Raw genomic sequence first — 19981 nt, 5'->3', positions numbered from 1 at the left:
ACAATACAACAACGACAATTGTTACATCTATACTTGTACACCTATTTGAGCATTTTTAAAAATGGCCCAGCCATCCATTCCTGATCATCTCCATGATGGTGAAGAGCTGGATGAAGATCTGGCTGATATAACGAGCCAAACACGGCTTTCACTATCTTCCGCCTCGTCTGGAAACCGCACAGCCAGACAAAGTCGAAGCTCAAGCTCAGCAACAATTCGCAACTTAAGTGCCGGAGGGTTATTCGGGAGGATAAGGCGAAGAGGAAAAGAAGACGACTATTCAGATGAAGACGAGGAAGCGATTGCGGGGGAAGAACTCGCAGATACAGCGAGTCCAATTCCTGCTCGTGGGTGGAGGACTCATCTCACCGACGATCAGGACAACGAAGTCGAAGCAGGGCCGAGTGACTATCACGAACGGGAAACAGCGACACCCTCGACCCCTACATCATCAAGCCTTCCCCCATCCGGTTGGAGACAACCGAGCACCCAGCCGTTTGACCCAGATGCGCTTGAAGAGGGACCCAGTGATTACTGGGGTGCCGGTACCCCGCCTGTCGTACCAGCATACCTACATGAGAGTACCCCATCAACCACTATAGATTCACCGGTCATCAACGAATACGATGATGATGAGTATGAGCGACGAATACGAGATGTTATGGCCCACAATGCTCAATCGACTCCCGGAACCAACTCCCCAAATCTCAGTGTCAGCGAATCATTCCCTTACCATCCGTCTCAAATTCACGGCAATCGCTTGCATGGAAGGGCACACCTTGATGAGAAAGCTGACTCTGGGATCGGAGAAGAGGAGTTTGGCCGACGAAAAGTTTTGATCGACGATGTGTCCGAAGCCACTCCATCTGTCGCCTCGGCCACACCTTCAAAACTACAAGAACGATACGCTCCAGGGTCCGCACTAAGCCCTTCCAAGCGAACGTCTTTCATCCGTAAGTCTGAGACAGTACAGATCTGAGCTAATAAAATAGATCCCTCCGTTTCCCGTCTTAGGTCACACATGCGTTCATCATCCTCTGCTACCCAGCAATCTGTCCAACACCCGCAGCTCCTGCAACTTCGCGCACCCAGTCACTTTTCTCAGATAGACGTGGCCAAGTCAGAGACTATGTCTACTACCAGTGCTCCCCTTCAGCCCTCCAACCTTCCTGTGCAACCTCCAAACATTCCAAGGAACAAAGCAGAGCTCAATCAAGGGCCTGCTTTCCAGTTTCATCCTTTACGCAAGCTTTCAGCCCATCTTTTCGCTAGACAAACTAACGGAACGTCGTCACCTCGTCCAGACATAAACAAAAGGGCAGGCTCGGTATTGAAGCTACCATTAGGGAGTCCGACCACCAAGGAAATACCAGAAGCTCAAAATTTGGGAAAGCCTACGGTCATGGATATACGAGGCATGATAGCTGTTGGGACTGATAGGGGATATATTGTCGTCTATGGGTTCGGACAAGAAATCAAGTATATATTAGGTCCTGAAGAACCAAGTAAGTCTCGAATGTTACCGAATAGAGCTAATTGCCAGCGTCGGCCATCACTGCTGTGGCCATATCCTCAGATGAGACTTACATTGCTGTCGGTTTTTCTTCTGGGTCCATTTACTTATATGACCTTTCTTCCCCTTCTTCACCCGCCCGTACAGCCCACTTCCTCACTCTCAAACAAATTCAGTCTGGCAGACGAGAAGGTCATCTGGAGGGTAGCCGGATACTGCATATAGGTTTCGTTGGCGCGAGGCATACCTCAATTGTCAGCGGTGATGAACACGGACGTGCTTTTTGGTGGAGCTTAGGCAAGGTCATGGGAGTGGAGAGTACGGATGTCATTCGTATGCTTGGCTCTTATCCGTCCGGCTTGATTCCAACCACCGCTCCACCTTATCCGGCCAAGAGACCTACAACTCTCTTTTCGGCCTCTCCTCTCCCCTTAGGCGACTCTCCTCACCCTACTGACAAATTCTCACTTTCTGCTCTCTTAACGCCATCAAAGCTTGTCATTGTAGGGATGAAACCACAAGCTAAGACATGGTTCCGCAAGATGCGTGATGGAGCCGGTGGCGACCAAGGTGCTTATACCGGGTGTACATCATGGTTGAGGAGCGGAGAAGTTGGTAAAGGGTTTGAAAAGGAAGTGGCAAAGAAGAAGAAGGTTTTGGAGGAGGTTTCAGATCCCGTAATTGCGTATTCGTGGGGTAAGGCTGTGAGGTTTGTCAGGGTCAGGGTGCAGGAAATAGGCGACGATGTATCTCCAGACTTTGTGGAAGGGAGAAAATGGGAAGCCGGAGAGAGCGTAAAATTTTTGGACTGGTATGATTCTAACGTGGGTCCGCTCGTACCAATATACTCGAACACCAGCTAATTCCGATTCGCAGCACCTGCTTGTGATAACAGTTTCCCAATTGACCCTTCTTGACGTACGATCAATGAAAGCTGTTGAAGAGACACCTTTGCAAACACAGCTCTTGACAAGTCAGGACTTTTATTCGGGATTATCTGTCAAAGGTATCATGGAAAATGTGCCAAAGTCATTTGCGGGAAGTGTGAGAACGCACCGGGGCAAACTCTTTTTGCTTGTACGTGAAATCGGGATACGGAATAATCATGGACTAATTTTCTGCAGACAAAATCCAACTTGCAAGTGGGCACTCTTCTTCACTGGAACGACCGTATCCTTTCACAAGTTCATCGTGGCGATTTTCTCTCTGCCATCAATGTTGCTCTTTCCTACTATAATGGTACTGCCACCGGTAACACAATTAACCTTCCTTTCGAAGCTTCATTTCGCAAAGAGGTGGTGGGAAAGAGGATCAAGGAGTTGATGAAGGCCTCTTTGGAATGGGCGTTCTCGCCGGACAGGATGTCGGACGATACCCATTACAGTGCCGACGGACGAGGTGTAGACCTGACAGATCTGTTTGAAGGCCTTGCCGCATCCTGTATTGAAGCCTGTCTCGATATTGGTGATACCGACTTCCTCTTCAATGACTCATATGAGCACTTTTCTCAAATGGGTATCCAAGGGATTTTCCTCCACATCCTTGAACCTTTCATCTTCTCCGGTCGACTGCGTGAAGTCCCACCCGACATCATCAAGGCTCTCATTACCATGCATAGCGAAAAAGGCGAGCTCGATCAGGCAGAATCGATGATTTGGCATGTTGAGCCCATGTCACTTGATATCAACCAGGCTATCACTCTTTGTGAGGCTCATGGATTATGGGATGCCATGATACATGTTTACACTCGAGCCATGAGGGACTACGTCGCACCGATTGTCAAGCTTATTGGCGTTGTGAGAGATATCCAGCAGCATAGGTCGAATAGACCTTCACTTGTTAGGGACGAGAGAGATGGTACAGAAGAGATGGCTCCAAACGCTTACAAGCTGTACTCCTATATTGAAACGGTCCTTTCCGGCTTATCCTACCCTAGCGGTGAAGCTCTTCCCGAGATTGAAGCCCATCAAGCTCAGACTGAGGTATATACGTTCATCTTCCAAGGGCGTACAGTTGCATGGCCTCAAGGGGGCCATGATCTCGTCCTCACAATGGACAGTAAACACTCTGAGCCACCATATCCCTATCTCAGCCTTCTCCTTCATTTCGACACGGAAGCTTTCCTTCATGCCATGGATATTGCCTTTGAAGATTCCTACCTTAATGACCCTACCGGGGCAATAAATCGCCAATCCATTGTTAACCTCATGTTAGATGTTATGGACCCAGAGTACTTCCACCCAGGAGACATCACCCTCCTACACATTTTTGTGGCGAGGAACTTGCCAAAGTACCCACAATTCCTCTTCATACCTCCCTCTACCCTCCATCGTATCCTCGTCAGCCTGGCAAGCGACCCCGATCAATCAACAAGGGAAGATCGGCAACTTGCAGCTGAATACCTTTTGTCGGCTTATACCCCACACGATGGCGAAGCTATGCTCTCCCTCTTTGAGACAGCTGGTTTCTTCCGTATCCTTAGCGAGGCCTATCGACGAGAGGGCAAGTGGGGCAAGTTAATATCTACTCTGTTGAGAGATCCCGAATCGGACGATGAAGTGTTTACTGCATTGGAAGAGATCATTAAAACCGCTACTCCATCCGCAGAAGTCAATCAAGCAGTGGTTGATGCTCTGCCTCATCTGTTTGACTTAGGGGTTAGGGAAACGGCAATACTATTGGACAAAGAGCTTTCTAACATCCACCCACAAGCCATCCAAGCCTTAGGTCACGCCCCCCATAAGCAAATGGCATATCTGCGATGCTTGCTCGAGCCCGACCCAGAGGAGACGCACAATGCCCCTTCAAGCAACATTGATCTGCCAAGCCGTCACTTGTACATTACGTTACTAGCACAGCACGACCCTGGACACATTGTGTCATTCCTCGACGAGCGTGGTCCTTCTTCCTTTGATCTCCCGCGGCTAGTGGACCAACTGGACGAGGCCGGATTGTATGAAGCTGAGCTTTGGGCGCTAGACAGGCAGGGCAAGGTCAAGGAGACTTTTGTGAAGGTGGGCGATGTGTTGAGAACAAAGGGCGGGGAGCTAGGAGAAGCTTTGGTGAATGATGATGTAGGAAGTGTCCATTTGGCGCTGGAGACTATCCAGGGAGTGGCCAAGATGGCGGTTAGGCTTTGCCGAGAACACTCTTCACCAAAGGTTGAAGGTCGAAATGAGAGCGGAAGAGGGGCAATGGAAGTGGAAGATATGTGGCTTGGAGTGCTCCATGAGATTATCGAGCTCGTTCATACCTCTTCTGCTCTCACCTCCATCTCGTCTGACACTGTTGTTCTCGACACTCTTCGGTCACTTGTCCAGGAGACTCTCTCTTCACTTGTTTCCTCATCCTCTCCGTCACTCTCTTTTCCCCGTCTCTTCAAACGACTTGTGGATGCTTCAACTACGACCACAAAACAGTCTAGCAAAGGAAGAGCGTATAGCGAGTTCAGAACAATTCTCATGGGGATGTTGGATTCTTACAGGGCGGAAGGAGAGATGTTAAATATGACCACAAAGTTGGTGGAGGCAGATCTGGGCGAAGTAACCGCCGAATTTGTCGAGAAAAGTATGCGAGGATGGAGAGCTGAAGGAGGACAATGCGGAGAATGTGGGAAAAATTTGAAAAAGGATCAGAGCTGGGTGGTTCTCGGGTCTGGCTCTGTCCTTCACAAGTCATGTTTCCAAGTGTGAAGACTTTGATTTTTGGGTATAGAATTTTTATAGGTAACCATGGTGCATATTTATATGTATATCTTTATATGATCATAAAAAATGCCCTCGATCTAGACATATGCCTCTATGGAGTTGAATCTAGGATGGCAATTATGTCGTCCCGACCCGATATTTGAGCGAGCATTGAAGGTGTCTGATCGTCCTGGTCCTAAGCCATCTGGTTAAAGAACGTCGCTCAACAACCACGGCTTACCTTCAGGCTCTTGTCTGCGCCAAGCTCCAACAGAAGCTTTGTCATTTCTGGGTATCCTCTGTCGGCAGCCAAATGCAGAGGTGTATATCCCTACCGATCGCCAAGATAAATGCATTGCCATTGCATGAGACACATCACCAGACTTACGAATTCATCTCTTGAGTTTATCAAACTTGAATCGCTTTCAGCCAATTCTTTTGCCGCCTGCAGGGAATCTGCGACAACGGCATCATGTATAGGGCTTGTTCCTCTGATAGTGACGCAACCTCAGCTCCATAGCTGGTCTGTGGATGTTCACTTACTCGTTATCCAACCCGTCTTCTCCCTGCATGACGCTGACTTTTCTCCATCCATCCTTTGCTCCCTCATTTCCGTCTTTTCCATCTTCACTTCCACTATCGCTCAATCTTTCAAGATCGATTTCGTTCTCTTCCTGAATGACACCGTCCCATCCAATTTGTTTTGCGATCTCAACATAACGACCTTGGGCCATCGCTTTCGTTTGATTTGGGACCGAATTCAAATGAAGATATTTCCTTGAGACAGAATCCCAAGCATCATGCTTTGCGCGGTTGGTGGGGTAAAAAAGGGAGGGACGAGATGATGTTCTATTGTACCGTGAGTGCAATGTTACAGACTCTTTGATTAACTGGCTGAGACTTACGGTCCTGCTCCTGTGGTTATAAATTTGAAAAGACCATAAAGCTAGTATTAATGCTAGGAATCAATTAAACGGCCTTGAAATAAGGGACCATAAAGGGGCAAAGGATGTACCTCTAACTTGATCTCATTTGGAAGTCCAGCCGCTGGAGGTGTTGAAATCAGCCACGATGAGGCAGCTTCGAACTGGTCTTCCGAGGCGAAGCTTATTGTCGACATTCTGAATTGATGGGTAATTTACTCGACTGTGCCTCTGAATTTGGATAGTATTGTGAGTATTCAGGTGGTTAGGAATGTCTCATGACTGGCTGATGAGCATCGAGGATCCATTAGTGCGGCCGGGCGCCTCAAGTGCCGCAGAGCTCAAAAGTAGCCCGAGACACCCCCTTCAAAAGAAATGATGACGTGGAAGAACAGTGAGTCATGGTTGTCTCTTAAGGCTCTAAGAAGAGCTTCTTCCGTCTAGCCCCCGTATGACCTCCGTCCACCATGGGGCCCTTCATACGTATACCAGTCCTACGATAACGACTAGTTGCCTTCTAATCTGCCTTACACTTCAAGGATTTATCATTTCTCGCAGACTAGGAAACGGTTTATGAAAAGGACTCGCTTACTGTACTGGTACATGGTGTAATTTTCCACAAAGCGAACTTGGCGTGCGGTGCGCATTGATTGGATCCACCCTCATTCATACCTTCGACTATGGACGACAGAAGAACCATCATTGCGATGATCTAATTTGCTGTGATTTCCAAAATTTAATCATGCAACAAGATGAAACCACAGCTAAGCCGGATGCTGCACGATTCAGCATTCCCCTCATGCCTCTGAGTCCAGCTCTCCATTCATAATTACCCTACTCTTTGATAACATACAGAATCACAGATAGCCTTGAGGGTTACCTTGCCGTTTCCCACGATTAATGTTTCAGCTCGGGCAAACGATCTTGTATTCAACTCCTCATGGTCCCGCAAAGGATCGCATATGACTTTCGTTTTAATGAGGTCCGTCTTATTGTTCTAAGTTGATCACCATCATCCCGGGGGTGGCCTCCTTTCACGCCATCACAATTGACGACACATGATTAGAGCCTCATAGATAAGTTCCTTTGACCTTTTATACCGTCTGTGACAGTCGCTAAAGTGAGACAGGATGCGACGAAACCTATTGGACTGAGAACGTGGGAAACCCAACACAAGGGAAGGGAAACATCCAGAATTGCGTCGAGTCCACCAATTCATTAAGTATCTGGCTGCGTATAATGACTGTCTTTTCAATATCCAACTTTTACGCAGCTGCACTGCATTTTGATTCTTGAAGCAAGAAAGAAGGGAAAATGTTGTCTCTCATCAAAATCACATGTCTTACAGCTTTTCTGGTTTGTAAGTCACCAGAGCACGATGCCTCCCCCAGTTTATAACTTGTGATCCAGCCGAGCAGCTATGGGCTAAGCCACTGATGCTACCGACTCACATCTCAACCACGGCTTATGGTCCTGCTCTGTACGATCCTAGCACTGGGCCAACATGTGCCGATATCAAGCAGAGTTAGTCCATGTTGCTCTGATTCCCCCTTGGTTAAGATCCACTGATATCCTGATTTATTATCAGCTACTGCTCCTGATTGTTGGTTAGCATCAGGTAGGTCCTCAAATATTGTCATGGCATATAAGAGCTGGGTAAGCTTGCTCACTCACTTCAGTGATGTGTGCGCTTGCCAAATGTAATGGAGGATTCATAACGTCGCTCATTGTGGCTAAGACCCAAGTACACCCTGCAACCAGTTTGAGTGTAACAGGGGCAACATTTAAGATCTGGGATCCTGATACGTTGGTTGAGACTGACCAAGCAGTCGTCCTAGCCGACACTGTAACTGGAGACGGGAACGACGACTCCAGTATCTATGTCTGGTATGCTTGCAGATTGGTGTCCTAGTGGCAATGGGTGACAGTGCCTCTTGATAGGTGGCCGAGTGCCTTGCAAGCGGCCGTAAAGAAGCATGGAGGTTCTGGAATTACGGATGGAAAATTCGATATCAATGGTGGTTTCGGTTTCAAGGCCCTATCATACCTCACCGGCCTTGAAGCATCCTGCGAGATGAATTCGTCTACTTGGTGTAAGCCACCACACAGAGTATCATTTGAACCCCGAATCTAATCTGACATACTTATTGTCTGAAACAGGGGGCAACCTAGTAGCGCACGTTGATAGTACGCCCATCGTTATGTGTACAAATAGCGACACAGATGTTTTGGTCAATTCTCATTGCTACACTGCCATGACGATAATTGACAACGGTGACTCGGATGATACACGAACGTAAGTGTAGACGCCTATCGTTTTCCTTGTGGCAATGCCATAAATCGAGCGACACTAAAGTGGATCGATTTAGCGTGCAACTTCATAACCCTTGGGGAAACACCAAAAATTACAAGTAAGTACTTATATACACTTGTAAACCAGCCAAATTGAACGTAACCTATTACAGATTCAGCGATATCAAGGATGACGTTAATTACCTTGCTCACCTCACACAGTGGAACGCGTACACTGGGTAGAAGCCTGTGTAGTAAATTGGAAACTCTTCTGTCTGCAACTGATTGTGTTACTCAATTATTCTCATTGTTGTATCATTATAAGCTGCTAGCCGCTAGTTGTTAGATTGCAGTAACCGAATCCTTAGGAACTTCTTTCGATGTAGTGACAATGCGTGGACGGAAGGCAGAAGAAGCTATCATTATGTTGATATGGGAAAATAAAATACAACGTCAGAAAATGCTTCGACGACGAAGATTGTTGATCATGCATCGCCGTATGGAATCCCTATCTATCCTAGTCTAATTGCGTAAACTCCAAACTATATGCGGGCGTTGTTGGCCTCTAGGCCTGCGTGATGATAGGTTATGAGGATTTGAATGAAATTACGTACAGCAAACAAAGCTCAAATTACCGCAAACAACACGGTGATGCATTTTGAACTTACAGCAAACGCGGGTCGAATTTACAGCAAAAACCTAACTCGCTCCGATTGAATTCCGCCATTATTTGTCCCGATCTAAGTGTGTTCATGTGTTGCTGCCCGTCCTATTTGCACCTTCGTTACTGTATTTCCCCTTCCTCAAACCCCACCAGAGTTGTACAGATGTAGTGCATCGGTAACTTCTGATGTGTGGTAATATAAAGGTCACATTAATAAATAAAGCCATTGACCAGCAGTTTCAAAATTCCCCATGTATACACGTGTAATGTTTTTGCCCTTCCCTATATAGCATTCACACCATATATCCCAATGCAAATAATACAACTGATCCTTCCAGTTTTCTATGCTTCTTCTTGACTTCCTGGTTTGCTTTTCCAAACCTCCTCACATCACTACACATTCGCTCTGTGCGTCGTGCCTTGTTGGCCTTGAACCCTTGCCCTTTGGGTTTTTCTGATTATTGAGTTCAGTGAGACGTTGCATTGCCCGTTTGTGTTGTTGAGCTAAACAGTGGACGTATCAGGAAAGTCCAGATTTTAACGCCATTAGGAAAAAAAAATTAAAAAAAAATTACATACCCGCTGCGCGCATGTACCATCGTTTGGCAAGGTCCATATCTTGTTTGACTCCAATACCAATCTCAGTGTAGTCTACAAAACAAGTTAGGCATGGCTTGCGAGGTGAGACCATTGACTTACAGCCCACAGCATACTCCGCTTTTGCAAGACCCTTATTGGCAGCTTTTCGTCCCCATAGGTAGGCTTCGGTATCCGACTGTTTCAACACTCCCTCTACAAGCCTGTTAGCCACTGTTACGAGGGAGCGACAACTATCACTTACCACTACCCGTAAGATACCATCCACTCAGTGCCAGCTCCGCCTCACTATCGCCCTTCTCGGCCGCGCGAGTATACCATGCGATGCTTCTTCTCGGATCAATTGGACATCCAAGGTGTCCAAACTCATGACATTGCCCCAGTTTGAACTGCGCAGGCGGATAATTCAGCTGAGCAGCTTGAGTGAACAATTCCCTCGCCATGTTGGGGTCGTGCGGCAAGACACCTCCAACACCGTTGGGGCGTTCATGTAAGAGAGCGAGTTCATGTAAGGCGTGAGGGTTGTCTTCGTCCGCTTGGGATGCAGCACGCCTGAGCCATACAATAGCTTCACGAATATTCCGTGGCTGTGCGAGAAGACCACCGAGCAGGATCATACCGAGTTTGTACATTGCTGCCGTATCTCCCAAAGCTGCCGCCTTTCTGTAAAACAGCACCGCCCTTCCTGGATCCTTTCTGGTCCCCGCTCCGATCTCATTGCATACTGCGGATCGATACGTTGCGGCAGGATGATTGTGTTTGCTCGCCATCATGTAGAGGTAGTATGCCCTCTCGTGATCGACCGACAAACCCAGCTGACCAGTGCCGTACAAGTTGGCGAGGAAGAACTGAGCATCGGGATAGGGCTCTTTACCTTCTGCAAGTTTCTTGATGTTTCGCAAAGATTCTTGCAAAAGAGAGTCACGATATTTGCGACCCAGTTTTGGATCAGAATGACTGATCTCGTCGCCGAGTTTCTTGGCAGCTTCGATGAGGTATTTGGCAAACGCAAATTGAGCTTCAGGATCAGGGTCATCCTTCATACGTTTTCGATAGTCGTCCACGTATTGCTTGGTATAAGGCGGTTTATTCAGGTCTACTGCGGCTTGCGTGCCTCGTCGGCGGGTGGAAGAAGCGCCAACCTGCTCGGTTACACGAGGCATGACAGGGACTGGAGGCATTGATCGAGAAGAGGCGGTGGACATGTTGGTGGCTGCTGTGTTTGATCGTGCAAGGGAAGGAACCGACCGTTGTCGGGTGGGGACTGGCGTAAAGGATGATGTCGCATATGATGATTCGGAAGGTGGGGGTGGCACAGGCGGTAAACCGAGCACATCGTTCGCAGCCGAATAATAGGGATTTGAATAGTCGGTCTGAACAGGTGCAGCATAACCACCATATGCCTGCCCGGTCGGGTACTGCTGGCCTTGTCTAGCTCCCTGTCCATACGCTCCCATCCCAGAGTCTAAGCTGTAGACACTTGCTGTACCATCCATATCTGTCGGATAACCCCCTGTAACTGATCTTTGTCTGGGATACTGGTTGCGGGGATGATATTGTTGTGGGTGAGAGGGCGCTGTCTTGTGCCGCGCAACTGGATTTGCAGGGGCTCCGGGCACAGCGGGGATATTAGGGGTGATTTGCAGTTGATTGAAATCGATGCTGTTGGGATCGGATACCGGTCGGCGCCCGAGAGAGCTTCCAGAGAAGCAATTGCTTTGACTGGGAGGTGGTTCGTTGGAATGGCCGTGGTGGCTCGCAGGATAGGCAGAGTTGGGGAGACCGTAATCTACAGGAGCATAAGGAGCGTGTTCCAGAGAAGGAGTGCGGGTATGTAGTACGGGAGGCAGCTGTGATCTATTAGAGTGGTCGGACTCTGAGATTGTTGTTGGAGAGAGGGGGATTCCAGCGTTCTCTGAAGCCATCAGAGCCTGGTAAGAAGGCAAAGGAGGATCGTTTGGATCGATTTCTGGTTCTGGCACGGCTGAGTAGCGGGTCAGCATGTTACACGGTGAATTTGAAAGATGGTAGGAGCGCCGCAAGGCAGAGTTTAGAAGAGTGTTGCTTTGTGACTCGGCTTTCGCACACACACCTACACACGCAGAACGGACAAAACACTCACCGTCATTCCGGGAACTCCTGCTCCTCCCAGCAGTCTCACTTTCGTCCCCTGCATACATCTGATTCTGGCTGCTCGAGTTGGTCGGCAGGTAGCTGTCGTACGTAGCGGAGCGACGCTGGGGCAGGGGGTTTGCCGACATGGCGGTATGTAAGTGATATGTGCGGGATGTGTTGTGGAGTTTGGTGAAAGCCCCGGACGCAGCATCGGGGACTCCTCCGGCCGCTCGTCTCATCTGTTTCATCTGTTTTAACAGTCCGCTCAGTTAGCGGAACCAATTCAACTCTAATAAGTTTACTTGCAGACCCTTATTTCACATCTAATCGGTGTTCCTAATCCACGCCCCCGTCGCGTTTTGTAATGCAGCCCGAATGTTTTCTAATGCTATTACAGAGCCAGCTCTAATGAGGCACAATTAGCCGATCAGCAAAAAAGTCGACCCACGAGTCGAACGAATGCGACGGACAACAACGGTGATATGCGGCTGTCATTATAACTGTTAACCTTCTATACAGCTACAAACTCGCAAAATGGACCCCTCAGTAAGCATTTCAACACCATTGCTGTTACGTGGATGCTTACTCTTCGTCAGGTTTCGAAGCCTACGCCCTCTCTTGAGGAGCTTACAAACCTCTTCGCCACGGCCTCCTCGTCTACCACCACTCTCACTTCTCGATCCGCCACCTTATTTCCCACTCCCAATGCCGAACCCTCAAAACCCGTCGAGCCCGCGAAGCCTAACCTCATTCCTATCTATGTTGAAATTCCTGCCGATTTGCTCACCCCCGTTTCGGCCTATTTAAAGATTGCAAAGGATGAAAAGTACAGCTACTTATTGGAGAGTGTTGTTGGTGGAGAAAGCTTGGCCAGATATAGTTTTGTCGGTTCTAGTGAGTCCATCAACGTAGTTTGCCAACCATTCAGACTGACATACTTGTAAGACCCTTTCAAAACCATCAAAACCGGCGCGGGAGAAGAAGTCGAGGGTGACCCCCTGGAAGCTTTGGAGAAGGAACTTGAGCCCTACAGATTCGCTAAGATCCCTGAAATCTCTGCCTTCACTGGAGGTGCCGTTGGTTTTATTACCTACGATGCTATCAACCATTTTGAACCCGTCACCACTCCCGCCACACCTCTTCACAACCCTATCCCTGGCATGCCTGAGGCTTGTTTCATGCTTTTCTCTACCAATATCATCTTTGACCACATCTACCAGACAGTCAAGATAGTGTCTCATGTCTACCTCCGCGACGGTACACCCGCTTCCCAAATCCCTTCTCTTTACGATGAAGCCTCAGCCAGAATTGAGAGTGCCCGACGTAAGCTCATGAACCCCGAAACCCCCATGCCTCACCAAGGGCCTATCACTCTTGGTAACCAGTCCGAGAGCAATGTTGGAAAGGCCGGATACGAAGGTTTCGTTACCAAGCTCAAGGAGCACATTGTTAAGGGCGATATCATCCAGGCTGTGCCCTCGCAAAGACTGACTAGAGAGACTGCTTTGCATCCGTTCAATGTGTACAGGCACTTGAGAAGATTGAACCCCAGTCCTTACATGTTCTACTTGGACTGCGGAGATGTTCGATTAGTGGGCGCAAGTCCAGAGACGCTGTGTAAGGTCGAGGGAAGAAAAGTGTACAACCACGCTATTGCAGGTACTGTTAAACGAGGGAAGACCGCGGAGGGTATGTCCATTTCTTCAAGCGGTTGGATGTATAGGCTGACATTGTATTGTAGAGGACGCCGTCCTTGGTGCCGGACTTCTTGCCTCTGACAAGGACCGAGCGGAGCACATCATGCTTGTCGACCTTGCCAGAAACGATGTCAATAGAATTTGCAAGCCCGAGACCGTTAATGTTGACAACCTTATGCAAGTCGAAAAGTTCAGTCACGTTATACACTTGACAAGTCAGATCAGCGGTATGCTGAGGGATGACCAATCTAGGTAAGCTCTCAATCTGCTTGGACGAATTTGCAAGAAGACCGACATTACGCAGGTTCGACGCCTTCCGATCCATCTTCCCTGCCGGTACCGTCTCTGGCGCTCCCAAGATCAAGGCAGTCCAACTCATTTCTGGTCTTGAGAAGGAGCGACGTGGTGTCTACGCCGGTGCGGTTGGTCGATTCGACTTTGACAGGGACAATCTCGATACCTGTATCGCCATCCGAACAATGACATTTAAGGATGGAAAGGTGTTCTTGCAGGCAGGTGGAGGTATCGTCTTTGACAGTGTGGAAGAAGATGAGTTTGTGGAGACCATTAACAAGTTGGGGGCGAATGTCAAATGTATCGAAGAGGCTGAGAGTGAGTCGATTTTTATCTTTTTGCTTTGTTCCGGATTTATCGTGGTGCTGATCAGACGTTGCAGAGTACTACGCGAGGTTGCAAGGACAGAACGTGTAAAAATTTTTAGACAATATAGAAGCCCATGAACCTGTGCATTACTTATCTTCTCGATAAATTATATGATCGCTGATGTGTTTCAACGGACCATTAATGTTATTTAGATAACACCTGGATTTTTCATGTTCTATTTATCATTCGTGAGGGACCAAGGGATTATGGGATTACCGCTATTTGACCGATAATCGACATTGTAGCAGTACGATGTAGGAAGTACAATGCCGACCGAGGATGTTAGTGTCCGTGTCAAGGAGAGTGTTACCCTTCATTAAAAGATTGAGACCGCTCATTTGATCGGTGACTTGAGTGCAAATGTAACTCTTGTCTTGATTTGCAAACTTTTAGGATGGCCCAGGGTGTTTTCTCGACCTTTGCTTACAACGTCTTGTCCGTCTGTAGTTCTGAACGGATTTTGGTACTTCTGAAAAACTGCCTTGGTAATGACTCATGCATGTCTTTAGCATTTACATCATCTATAGTACATATTCCATACAATCTACCCAATCTTCGTTAAAGCTAGCAACTACTCTTTTCTTCATTACCTCCGCCTTCTCCCTCCCCCCATGTCGAAATTCATCTGTCGACCACCTCTCAATCCCATACTTGGGCCTCCCATGAACTCATCCTCCTTCTGACCGTAAACAAGGGAGTGTTTTTCAGCGTACTGTGACAGGTATCAGTTTTTTTGTTTTTTGTTTTTTGTTTGTTTTTTTTTGTTGCTAGAATGAGGTGCTGAAGAGCGTAACATACCTCGCTAAGGACGTTGAGCTGCTTGGTCAGGGTTGTCAAATATGAACTAATCTGGACATCGCTGTATTCCTACGAAAGTGTTAGTTCCGTACAGGGTTAAAGAATAGGACATACAGTTATAAGTTCTTCTCGGAATTCGCCAGCATCCATAGTGGGAAGAGTTGCGACGAGAGATGAAATTCGGCGGAGAATTGAGTAATCAGGCTTGGCTGATTCTATAGGAAGTGAGCTCTTGCGTTGCAAAGGTTTGGCAAGTCATCTTACTGTTAACTACACCGGTGACGTATTTCAACAAAATCTCTATCCTGTCATACAGCATCTTGATAGCGTTTCTCTGGGTTGTGAGATGAGCAACCGCTACATCACAACACATCAGCAAGATTTTGAGCGATTCAGCAACAGGACGTACCAGTATCCTCCTCTCCCGCTCCGCCTTTGGCAACGCCATCTACAGCAATTCTTTCCGCTTCGCCAGTCTCGATGCCATATTCCAGCTCTACAAACTTTCCTTCCCCGGAGATTTCCCCTGTGGTGTCTGTGACAGTGGCAGATTCATATATCTTCAAGGGTAGAGCCTGAGTGCCCGAAGCAGGGTCGGGGTCGAATAAGAGGAAAATGGGTGTTTCAACCGACGAAGCGAATTGGGCATGGAGAGAAATGTCATCTGATGAAGGCTCCTTGCCGACAGAATACCACCCAATGACATCGAGTGTAGGAAATACCTGCTTGACTGTATATATGATGTCAACATGCAGATCCTTAGATTTGAGAATAAAACTCACATTGATCCTTTCGCGTTTCGAGGAAGTCAGTGTTGAGCACGTATTTGCCGCCCGAGGACCCGCTATCACTCATGTCTACATCCTCACCGCTCATCACAGAGGGATGGTAGATAAGCTCAAACGAGTTGACGATAGCAATCTCGCGGTTACTCTCAGTGCCGAGAAGCGCGCCGATCACTATTCAACGACAGTCAGTAGGCAGGAACTGATTTCTTGGCTAATGAGCCCGTACATTTAGGCACTTCAGATCCTGTAGAGGTGCATTGAGCCCGAGTATAGACGTCCGAAATGTTGAGAATAGCTAGAGGATGTCTGTTGAGATGGTTAAGATAAATTACTAGGCATGGGGGAAGTTCACGTACAATTTGATGTTCACACCAGATGTAGCACCGGATTGCATCACATGCGGGCTGGAGGAGGGGCCGGACATGGTATGATACACTTGCCCAACTGCAATTTGTGTTGTTATTCAAGAAATGAACGTCGGTTTATTGTTCACCCGCCATCTATCTATCTATCTTCGTCAGGAGCTCTTCTTGACTGCATCATGTCCTCTAATGAACTTCCACGTCATGATATGTCGATAGAAGGCGAGCTTTGCCACAACAAATAACGAATGCGCGAATCTGGACTCTTCGAAGCTCTGGTCATTTTACTACTTATCTCTTCGCGAACCCATCCAAGTTAAAACTTTAAAGCGAAGGGACTCCATGAGCTCCCAATATGTCTAGGGTAGCAAACGGAGCCATCCCCGATAGACCAAATCGCCCACTCGTCGTACGGTGCAGCTACGAAGGATCTTCTCGGCGCGTTAACTTCCCATCGGCTGCTACATGTCGGCTTGAGTCTTTACGGAATAGAGTAAGTCCCTATACATTAGAGACACCTCACTGACCCTCCTATAGGTTGAAGAATGCTTCTCGCTATCAGCAGCACCATACTCGCTGATATATACCGATGATGATGGGGAAGAATTCTCCATTCGAAACGAAAATGACCTTACCGAAGCCATCTCGTACTTCATATCTGGCGACGACGATGCTGCGACGTCGAATTATTCCGGATCAGTATCTGGTGTACTTCCATATTCTTTATCAACGTCGAAAATTACACTCCGGCTGGATGTTGTCGTCGAATATGACGGACCGAGTCTAAGTGATACTTCGTCAATTTCGAGTTTCCAGACAGGCTCGGGGTCTGAGCATGATTCGACATACCGATCGAGCGCATATGAGAGCAGTTATAGGGGAAGCATTTCAAGCATGATGCAAGAAGCCATTGAAGAGGAGTATACAGATGAAGAGGACCCGGAGAGGAGTACGGCTACACAATCAATCGCCGGCCGCATGAGTAGAATGAGCCTAGATGACGCCCGGTTGACGTCGAGCCAATATTCTGACTCGACTCCACGACGTATTTCTCAGAGAAATTACACTCCCTCGAATCACAGCGCTATACCAACACAGCCGCCTATCGCGCAACAATCTTTGACTGGACCAGACAGTGCTATTGCCCCTTCTCTCCTTACGCACTCAGAGTTGGGAACAAGGTGGTTAAGAGAACAGTCAAACCTGGCTGCTCGGAAAATTGGTCCCGGCACAAAATCAAGGAAATCGACAAGGTACGACAGCGATGATGAGAGTATGGCGAGCGACGATGAGCGGTCTGGGGATTTTGCTTTGGTTCGAGATGCTCGAGGCCGTGAGTACAGGGCCCGAATACACAACCTGAACAGCATTTTAATACATATTAGGTTACTATTACTCTTACCAAACTGATATTTCGTCCGCCACTGCATCTGATATTGATCTGACCGACAATGAGATCGCTTCACACCGCCACTCGGTCCGATCCTCTGTGCTATCGAACAGATCCCCTCCATCACCACCTCATGCGCACTTGCATGCTCCTTCCCCTCGTACCATCGAACCAGCAGGTCCACCCATCCTTGCTCCAGACTGCTCAGCATGCGGTGTACGTTTGGATTACCTCCGTTACGTATGTCAGACTTGTGGAGAAGGCGAAATGTGGATGGAAAATGCTCCAGGAAAAGCTGCATTTATGCCTCCCAAAGTGCCGAGCGATTCATCTCAGAGCGATGCGTCATCTGAGGCGACAGAATTTGCTGCGCGCGGCACTTCGAGCAGTGATTCAAGGACTGTGTATAACACCGCATCACGCAGTCGCAGTGGATCAATATCAACGAACGCTTCGCGCGGATCTGTCCAAGCTTTGGCTGGTAGCTCATCTTCGCCTACAAATGCCACCTATCATTTCGACTTTGGTTTCACCCCTCCACATTCGCCAATATCGGCGTTTGGGGGCAACACACCTTCTCTAGCTCGAGGTGATCAATCGCATCGAAAGACTGGATATGAACTCTGCGCTGGCTGCATCGAAATTCACGGGATACGGCACACGAAGGCAGCCGCGAGGACGGCTAAGAATGAGCTGAGGGGTACAGAGCGCAGAAGGAGAGAGAAGGCTGGAGAGATGAGGCACACATTCAAAGAGAGAATATGGGGACCGGAAGGCTGGGACGATGTTGGTGAGTGATTGCTACTTGGCAAAGTATAGGTTGAGCATGCTGAAAGAACATTTTAGAATATAACGAAGACTCGGAATGTACCATTTGCCTGACAGCATTATTCTCGAATCGTTTCAAGTGTAGGTGATTTAACATTTCTTTACGTTGACTTGACTAATCCATCCCCAATAGGTGTTTCATGTCCAAAATTCGATCTTTGTCGGTCTTGCTACCAGAAAGTCGACGAGATCCACCCTGCACATGCTTTCCTTTCATTACCCGATAAGCCCCTTCTTCCGATAGAAACATCACGAAATGTCCTCAACGAGAATGGACAGCCAAACCCGGAAGTGGCGGGACCGCAATGTGACTATCTCTTATTCTGTAATGGATGAAGCGTTTTGCTAATGTTGTGTTTCAGTGGTTCGCCACCCGGGTGCCTTTTGTCACAAGTGAGTGCCGTCTCTTGCCTTCACAAGAGAAACATGCGCTGATAAACCTTAGCTGTCTGCAAGATATCGTCGGGCCAAGGTTTCACTGCGCTGTGTGTCCTTCATGGGATCTTTGCATTCAGTGCGAAGGTATCCACATGGCTGGTGGAGATGGATCAGGCCACCTGTCTGATCATATCATGATGAAGGTGTGTGTTTTTGGCATTTTGGGTACATTGACGAAGAAGCTGACACAAATGTCAGATTCCCGTCCCCCTCCCGACATCAGAGGTAGAGGCTGTATCTCGGCGTGCACGCGACCGATGGTTCCAGCAAGATCGTACAGTAGCCACATCTGGGGGAGATCCGTTAACCTCTTCTCTATCACAGCCTTACCATTCTCGCTCCTCGTCTCCCATAGGGGATAATTCGACGCTATACGCGCCAACAGCAATAAGAGCTCGCGACACGTCTCCGTTACCACCTAGTCAGATCGTCAATGTCAGTCAAAGAGATGCGTTGGACCATGGGGTGAGATGCGGAAACTGTAATGAGTGGATTATGGGAAGGCGATATCAATGTGCAAATTGCCCGTCAGACCCTGTTGGATTTAATTTGGTGAGCAGTCTCCTCGATTTTTTGTCATGATGCGTCATTTAACTCGACACAATCAGTGCTCAATCTGCGAGCTCCGGTCATACAGAGTCCATGATCCTACTCATTTCTTTTTCAAGTTTGATCGACCAGTCCATATCCCAATTCGGTCCTATCGTCCTGTGCTGCCTCCCCTATATCGCCATCCAGTGGGCAAAGTACCTGCTTCTGCCTTGGCCACCATCAATCCTCGAGATCCAACCGCTTACCTCAAGCACGTCATGCACAGAGACACGCTATGCGATGTCCATGGGGACCAGATCAGGGGCGTGTGGCTGAGATGTGCCCATTGTGCTGGGGGATTTGACATTTGTTTGGAAGCCGAGAGAATAGCTGATCATGACGCAACACATGGTGAGTAATTACTCTTCCATTTTATGGCATTCAGCCTGACGTTTGTCTAGTCTTCGTAGTCTTCAAAGCACGAGTAGATATGGCCGCTTTCCGCCAGTTGGCTGATTTGGCAGCAACCCATAGTAAACCGCTACTTAGACAATCTGTCTATGTCTCGTAAATCAATGTGTCATCTCTGTTGTACCGTTATCAGTTGTAGATATTTCTTGATATTTTCCTCATGCATAGTCATTCTCGTAGAGTTTCAGCCATTTTCCAACCTTCAATGCAACATGACGGTAGTGA

The 19981-nt window shown here is 48.0% G+C and overlaps 7 protein-coding genes across 7 annotated transcripts; 4 read left to right on the top strand and 3 right to left on the bottom strand.

Annotated features, from left to right (window-relative positions):
• The first annotated feature begins 17 nt into the window (after positions 1-17).
• On the top strand, positions 18-5275 carry CNF03440 (late endosome to vacuole transport-related protein, putative). The gene is made up of 5 exons (XM_024657435.1): positions 18-953; positions 993-1505; positions 1544-2337; positions 2390-2590; positions 2638-5275. Exons 1-5 carry the CDS (start codon positions 62-64, stop codon positions 5203-5205), a joined length of 4968 nt encoding a protein of 1655 aa, XP_024513053.1. The 5' UTR covers positions 18-61; the 3' UTR covers positions 5206-5275.
• CNF03430 (expressed protein) lies at positions 5233-6421 on the bottom strand. The gene is made up of 6 exons (XM_024657434.1): positions 6215-6421; positions 6105-6145; positions 5743-6048; positions 5588-5690; positions 5441-5530; positions 5233-5395 (listed from the first exon to the last, which is right to left on the bottom strand). Exons 1-6 carry the CDS (start codon positions 6317-6319, stop codon positions 5312-5314), a joined length of 729 nt encoding a protein of 242 aa, XP_024513115.1. The 5' UTR covers positions 6320-6421; the 3' UTR covers positions 5233-5311.
• Positions 6422-6980: 559 nt separating this feature from the next.
• CNF03425 (hypothetical protein) lies at positions 6981-8912 on the top strand. The gene is made up of 9 exons (XM_024658585.1): positions 6981-7344; positions 7396-7482; positions 7533-7646; positions 7711-7740; positions 7802-8009; positions 8064-8215; positions 8283-8418; positions 8492-8533; positions 8588-8912. Exons 2-9 carry the CDS (start codon positions 7437-7439, stop codon positions 8655-8657), a joined length of 798 nt encoding a protein of 265 aa, XP_024514511.1. The 5' UTR covers positions 6981-7344; positions 7396-7436; the 3' UTR covers positions 8658-8912.
• A 341-nt stretch (positions 8913-9253) lies between these two features.
• CNF03420 (enzyme activator, putative) lies at positions 9254-11968 on the bottom strand. Its single transcript, XM_571612.2, has 5 exons — positions 11798-11968; positions 9920-11659; positions 9778-9870; positions 9658-9729; positions 9254-9582 (listed from the first exon to the last, which is right to left on the bottom strand). The coding sequence occupies exons 1-5, from the start codon at positions 11934-11936 to the stop codon at positions 9464-9466; spliced, it is 2163 nt and encodes a 720-aa protein (XP_571612.2). The 5' UTR covers positions 11937-11968; the 3' UTR covers positions 9254-9463.
• Positions 11969-12202: 234 nt separating this feature from the next.
• On the top strand, positions 12203-14463 carry CNF03410 (anthranilate synthase, putative). The gene is made up of 7 exons (XM_024657433.1): positions 12203-12336; positions 12387-12684; positions 12736-13479; positions 13532-13739; positions 13792-14099; positions 14164-14231; positions 14303-14463. The coding sequence occupies exons 1-6, from the start codon at positions 12325-12327 to the stop codon at positions 14196-14198; spliced, it is 1605 nt and encodes a 534-aa protein (XP_024513130.1). The 5' UTR covers positions 12203-12324; the 3' UTR covers positions 14199-14231; positions 14303-14463.
• Positions 14464-14632: 169 nt separating this feature from the next.
• On the bottom strand, positions 14633-16218 carry CNF03400 (COP9 complex subunit 6, putative). Its single transcript, XM_024657432.1, has 8 exons — positions 16093-16218; positions 15963-16042; positions 15731-15907; positions 15358-15678; positions 15213-15305; positions 15063-15163; positions 14949-15017; positions 14633-14862 (listed from the first exon to the last, which is right to left on the bottom strand). Exons 1-8 carry the CDS (start codon positions 16158-16160, stop codon positions 14737-14739), a joined length of 1035 nt encoding a protein of 344 aa, XP_024513051.1. The 5' UTR covers positions 16161-16218; the 3' UTR covers positions 14633-14736.
• A 164-nt stretch (positions 16219-16382) lies between these two features.
• Positions 16383-19936, top strand: CNF03390 (hypothetical protein). Its single transcript, XM_024657431.1, has 10 exons — positions 16383-16591; positions 16636-17431; positions 17484-18278; positions 18335-18397; positions 18450-18623; positions 18679-18709; positions 18762-18897; positions 18953-19306; positions 19363-19696; positions 19747-19936. Exons 1-10 carry the CDS (start codon positions 16454-16456, stop codon positions 19854-19856), a joined length of 2931 nt encoding a protein of 976 aa, XP_024513117.1. The 5' UTR covers positions 16383-16453; the 3' UTR covers positions 19857-19936.
• The last annotated feature ends 45 nt before the right edge of the window (positions 19937-19981 follow it).

Source organism: Cryptococcus neoformans, assembly GCF_000091045.1.
Source record: "Cryptococcus neoformans var. neoformans JEC21 chromosome 6 sequence".
Taxonomy (NCBI): Eukaryota; Fungi; Basidiomycota; class Tremellomycetes; order Tremellales; family Cryptococcaceae; genus Cryptococcus; species Cryptococcus deneoformans.
This window is presented reverse-complemented; position numbering and strand designations above follow the sequence as displayed.

What these genes read in the sequence shown, in the direction of transcription:
- CNF03440 (XM_024657435.1), top strand. Translation starts at nt 62, where the DNA reads ATGGCCCAGCCATCCATTCCTGATCATCTCCATGATGGTGAAGAGCTG. An exon ending in TGGACTGGTATGATTCTAAC is followed by an intron (nt 2,338 to 2,389) that starts GTGGGTCCGCTC and finishes TCCGATTCGCAG; the next exon opens with CACCTGCTTGTGATAACAGT. An exon ending in GGGGCAAACTCTTTTTGCTT is followed by an intron (nt 2,591 to 2,637) that starts GTACGTGAAATC and finishes AATTTTCTGCAG; the next exon opens with ACAAAATCCAACTTGCAAGT.
- CNF03430 (XM_024657434.1), bottom strand. Translation starts at nt 6,319, where the DNA reads ATGTCGACAATAAGCTTCGCCTCGGAAGACCAGTTCGAAGCTGCCTCA. An exon ending in CAAATGAGATCAAGTTAGAG is followed by an intron (nt 6,146 to 6,214) that starts GTACATCCTTTG and finishes CATTAATACTAG; the next exon opens with CTTTATGGTCTTTTCAAATT. An exon ending in ATAACCACAGGAGCAGGACC is followed by an intron (nt 6,049 to 6,104) that starts GTAAGTCTCAGC and finishes ACGGTACAATAG; the next exon opens with AACATCATCTCGTCCCTCCC.
- CNF03425 (XM_024658585.1), top strand. Translation starts at nt 7,437, where the DNA reads ATGTTGTCTCTCATCAAAATCACATGTCTTACAGCTTTTCTGGTTT. An exon ending in ATGTGCCGATATCAAGCAGA is followed by an intron (nt 7,647 to 7,710) that starts GTTAGTCCATGT and finishes ATTTATTATCAG; the next exon opens with CTACTGCTCCTGATTGTTGG. An exon ending in GATGAATTCGTCTACTTGGT is followed by an intron (nt 8,216 to 8,282) that starts GTAAGCCACCAC and finishes TGTCTGAAACAG; the next exon opens with GGGGCAACCTAGTAGCGCAC.
- CNF03420 (XM_571612.2), bottom strand. Translation starts at nt 11,936, where the DNA reads ATGTCGGCAAACCCCCTGCCCCAGCGTCGCTCCGCTACGTACGACAGC. An exon ending in ATGGTATCTTACGGGTAGTG is followed by an intron (nt 9,871 to 9,919) that starts GTAAGTGATAGT and finishes ACAGGCTTGTAG; the next exon opens with AGGGAGTGTTGAAACAGTCG. An exon ending in ATGGTACATGCGCGCAGCGG is followed by an intron (nt 9,583 to 9,657) that starts GTATGTAATTTT and finishes TCCACTGTTTAG; the next exon opens with CTCAACAACACAAACGGGCA.
- CNF03410 (XM_024657433.1), top strand. An exon ending in ATATAGTTTTGTCGGTTCTA is followed by an intron (nt 12,685 to 12,735) that starts GTGAGTCCATCA and finishes CATACTTGTAAG; the next exon opens with ACCCTTTCAAAACCATCAAA. An exon ending in ACGAGGGAAGACCGCGGAGG is followed by an intron (nt 13,480 to 13,531) that starts GTATGTCCATTT and finishes ATTGTATTGTAG; the next exon opens with AGGACGCCGTCCTTGGTGCC.
- CNF03400 (XM_024657432.1), bottom strand. Translation starts at nt 16,160, where the DNA reads ATGTCCGGCCCCTCCTCCAGCCCGCATGTGATGCAATCCGGTGCTACA. An exon ending in AGCGGGAGAGGAGGATACTG is followed by an intron (nt 15,306 to 15,357) that starts GTACGTCCTGTT and finishes GTTGTGATGTAG; the next exon opens with CGGTTGCTCATCTCACAACC. An exon ending in TCCGAGAAGAACTTATAACT is followed by an intron (nt 15,018 to 15,062) that starts GTATGTCCTATT and finishes ACACTTTCGTAG; the next exon opens with GAATACAGCGATGTCCAGAT.
- CNF03390 (XM_024657431.1), top strand. Translation starts at nt 16,454, where the DNA reads ATGTCTAGGGTAGCAAACGGAGCCATCCCCGATAGACCAAATCGCCCA. An exon ending in ATTCTCGAATCGTTTCAAGT is followed by an intron (nt 18,398 to 18,449) that starts GTAGGTGATTTA and finishes CATCCCCAATAG; the next exon opens with GTGTTTCATGTCCAAAATTC. An exon ending in TGATCATGACGCAACACATG is followed by an intron (nt 19,697 to 19,746) that starts GTGAGTAATTAC and finishes ACGTTTGTCTAG; the next exon opens with TCTTCGTAGTCTTCAAAGCA.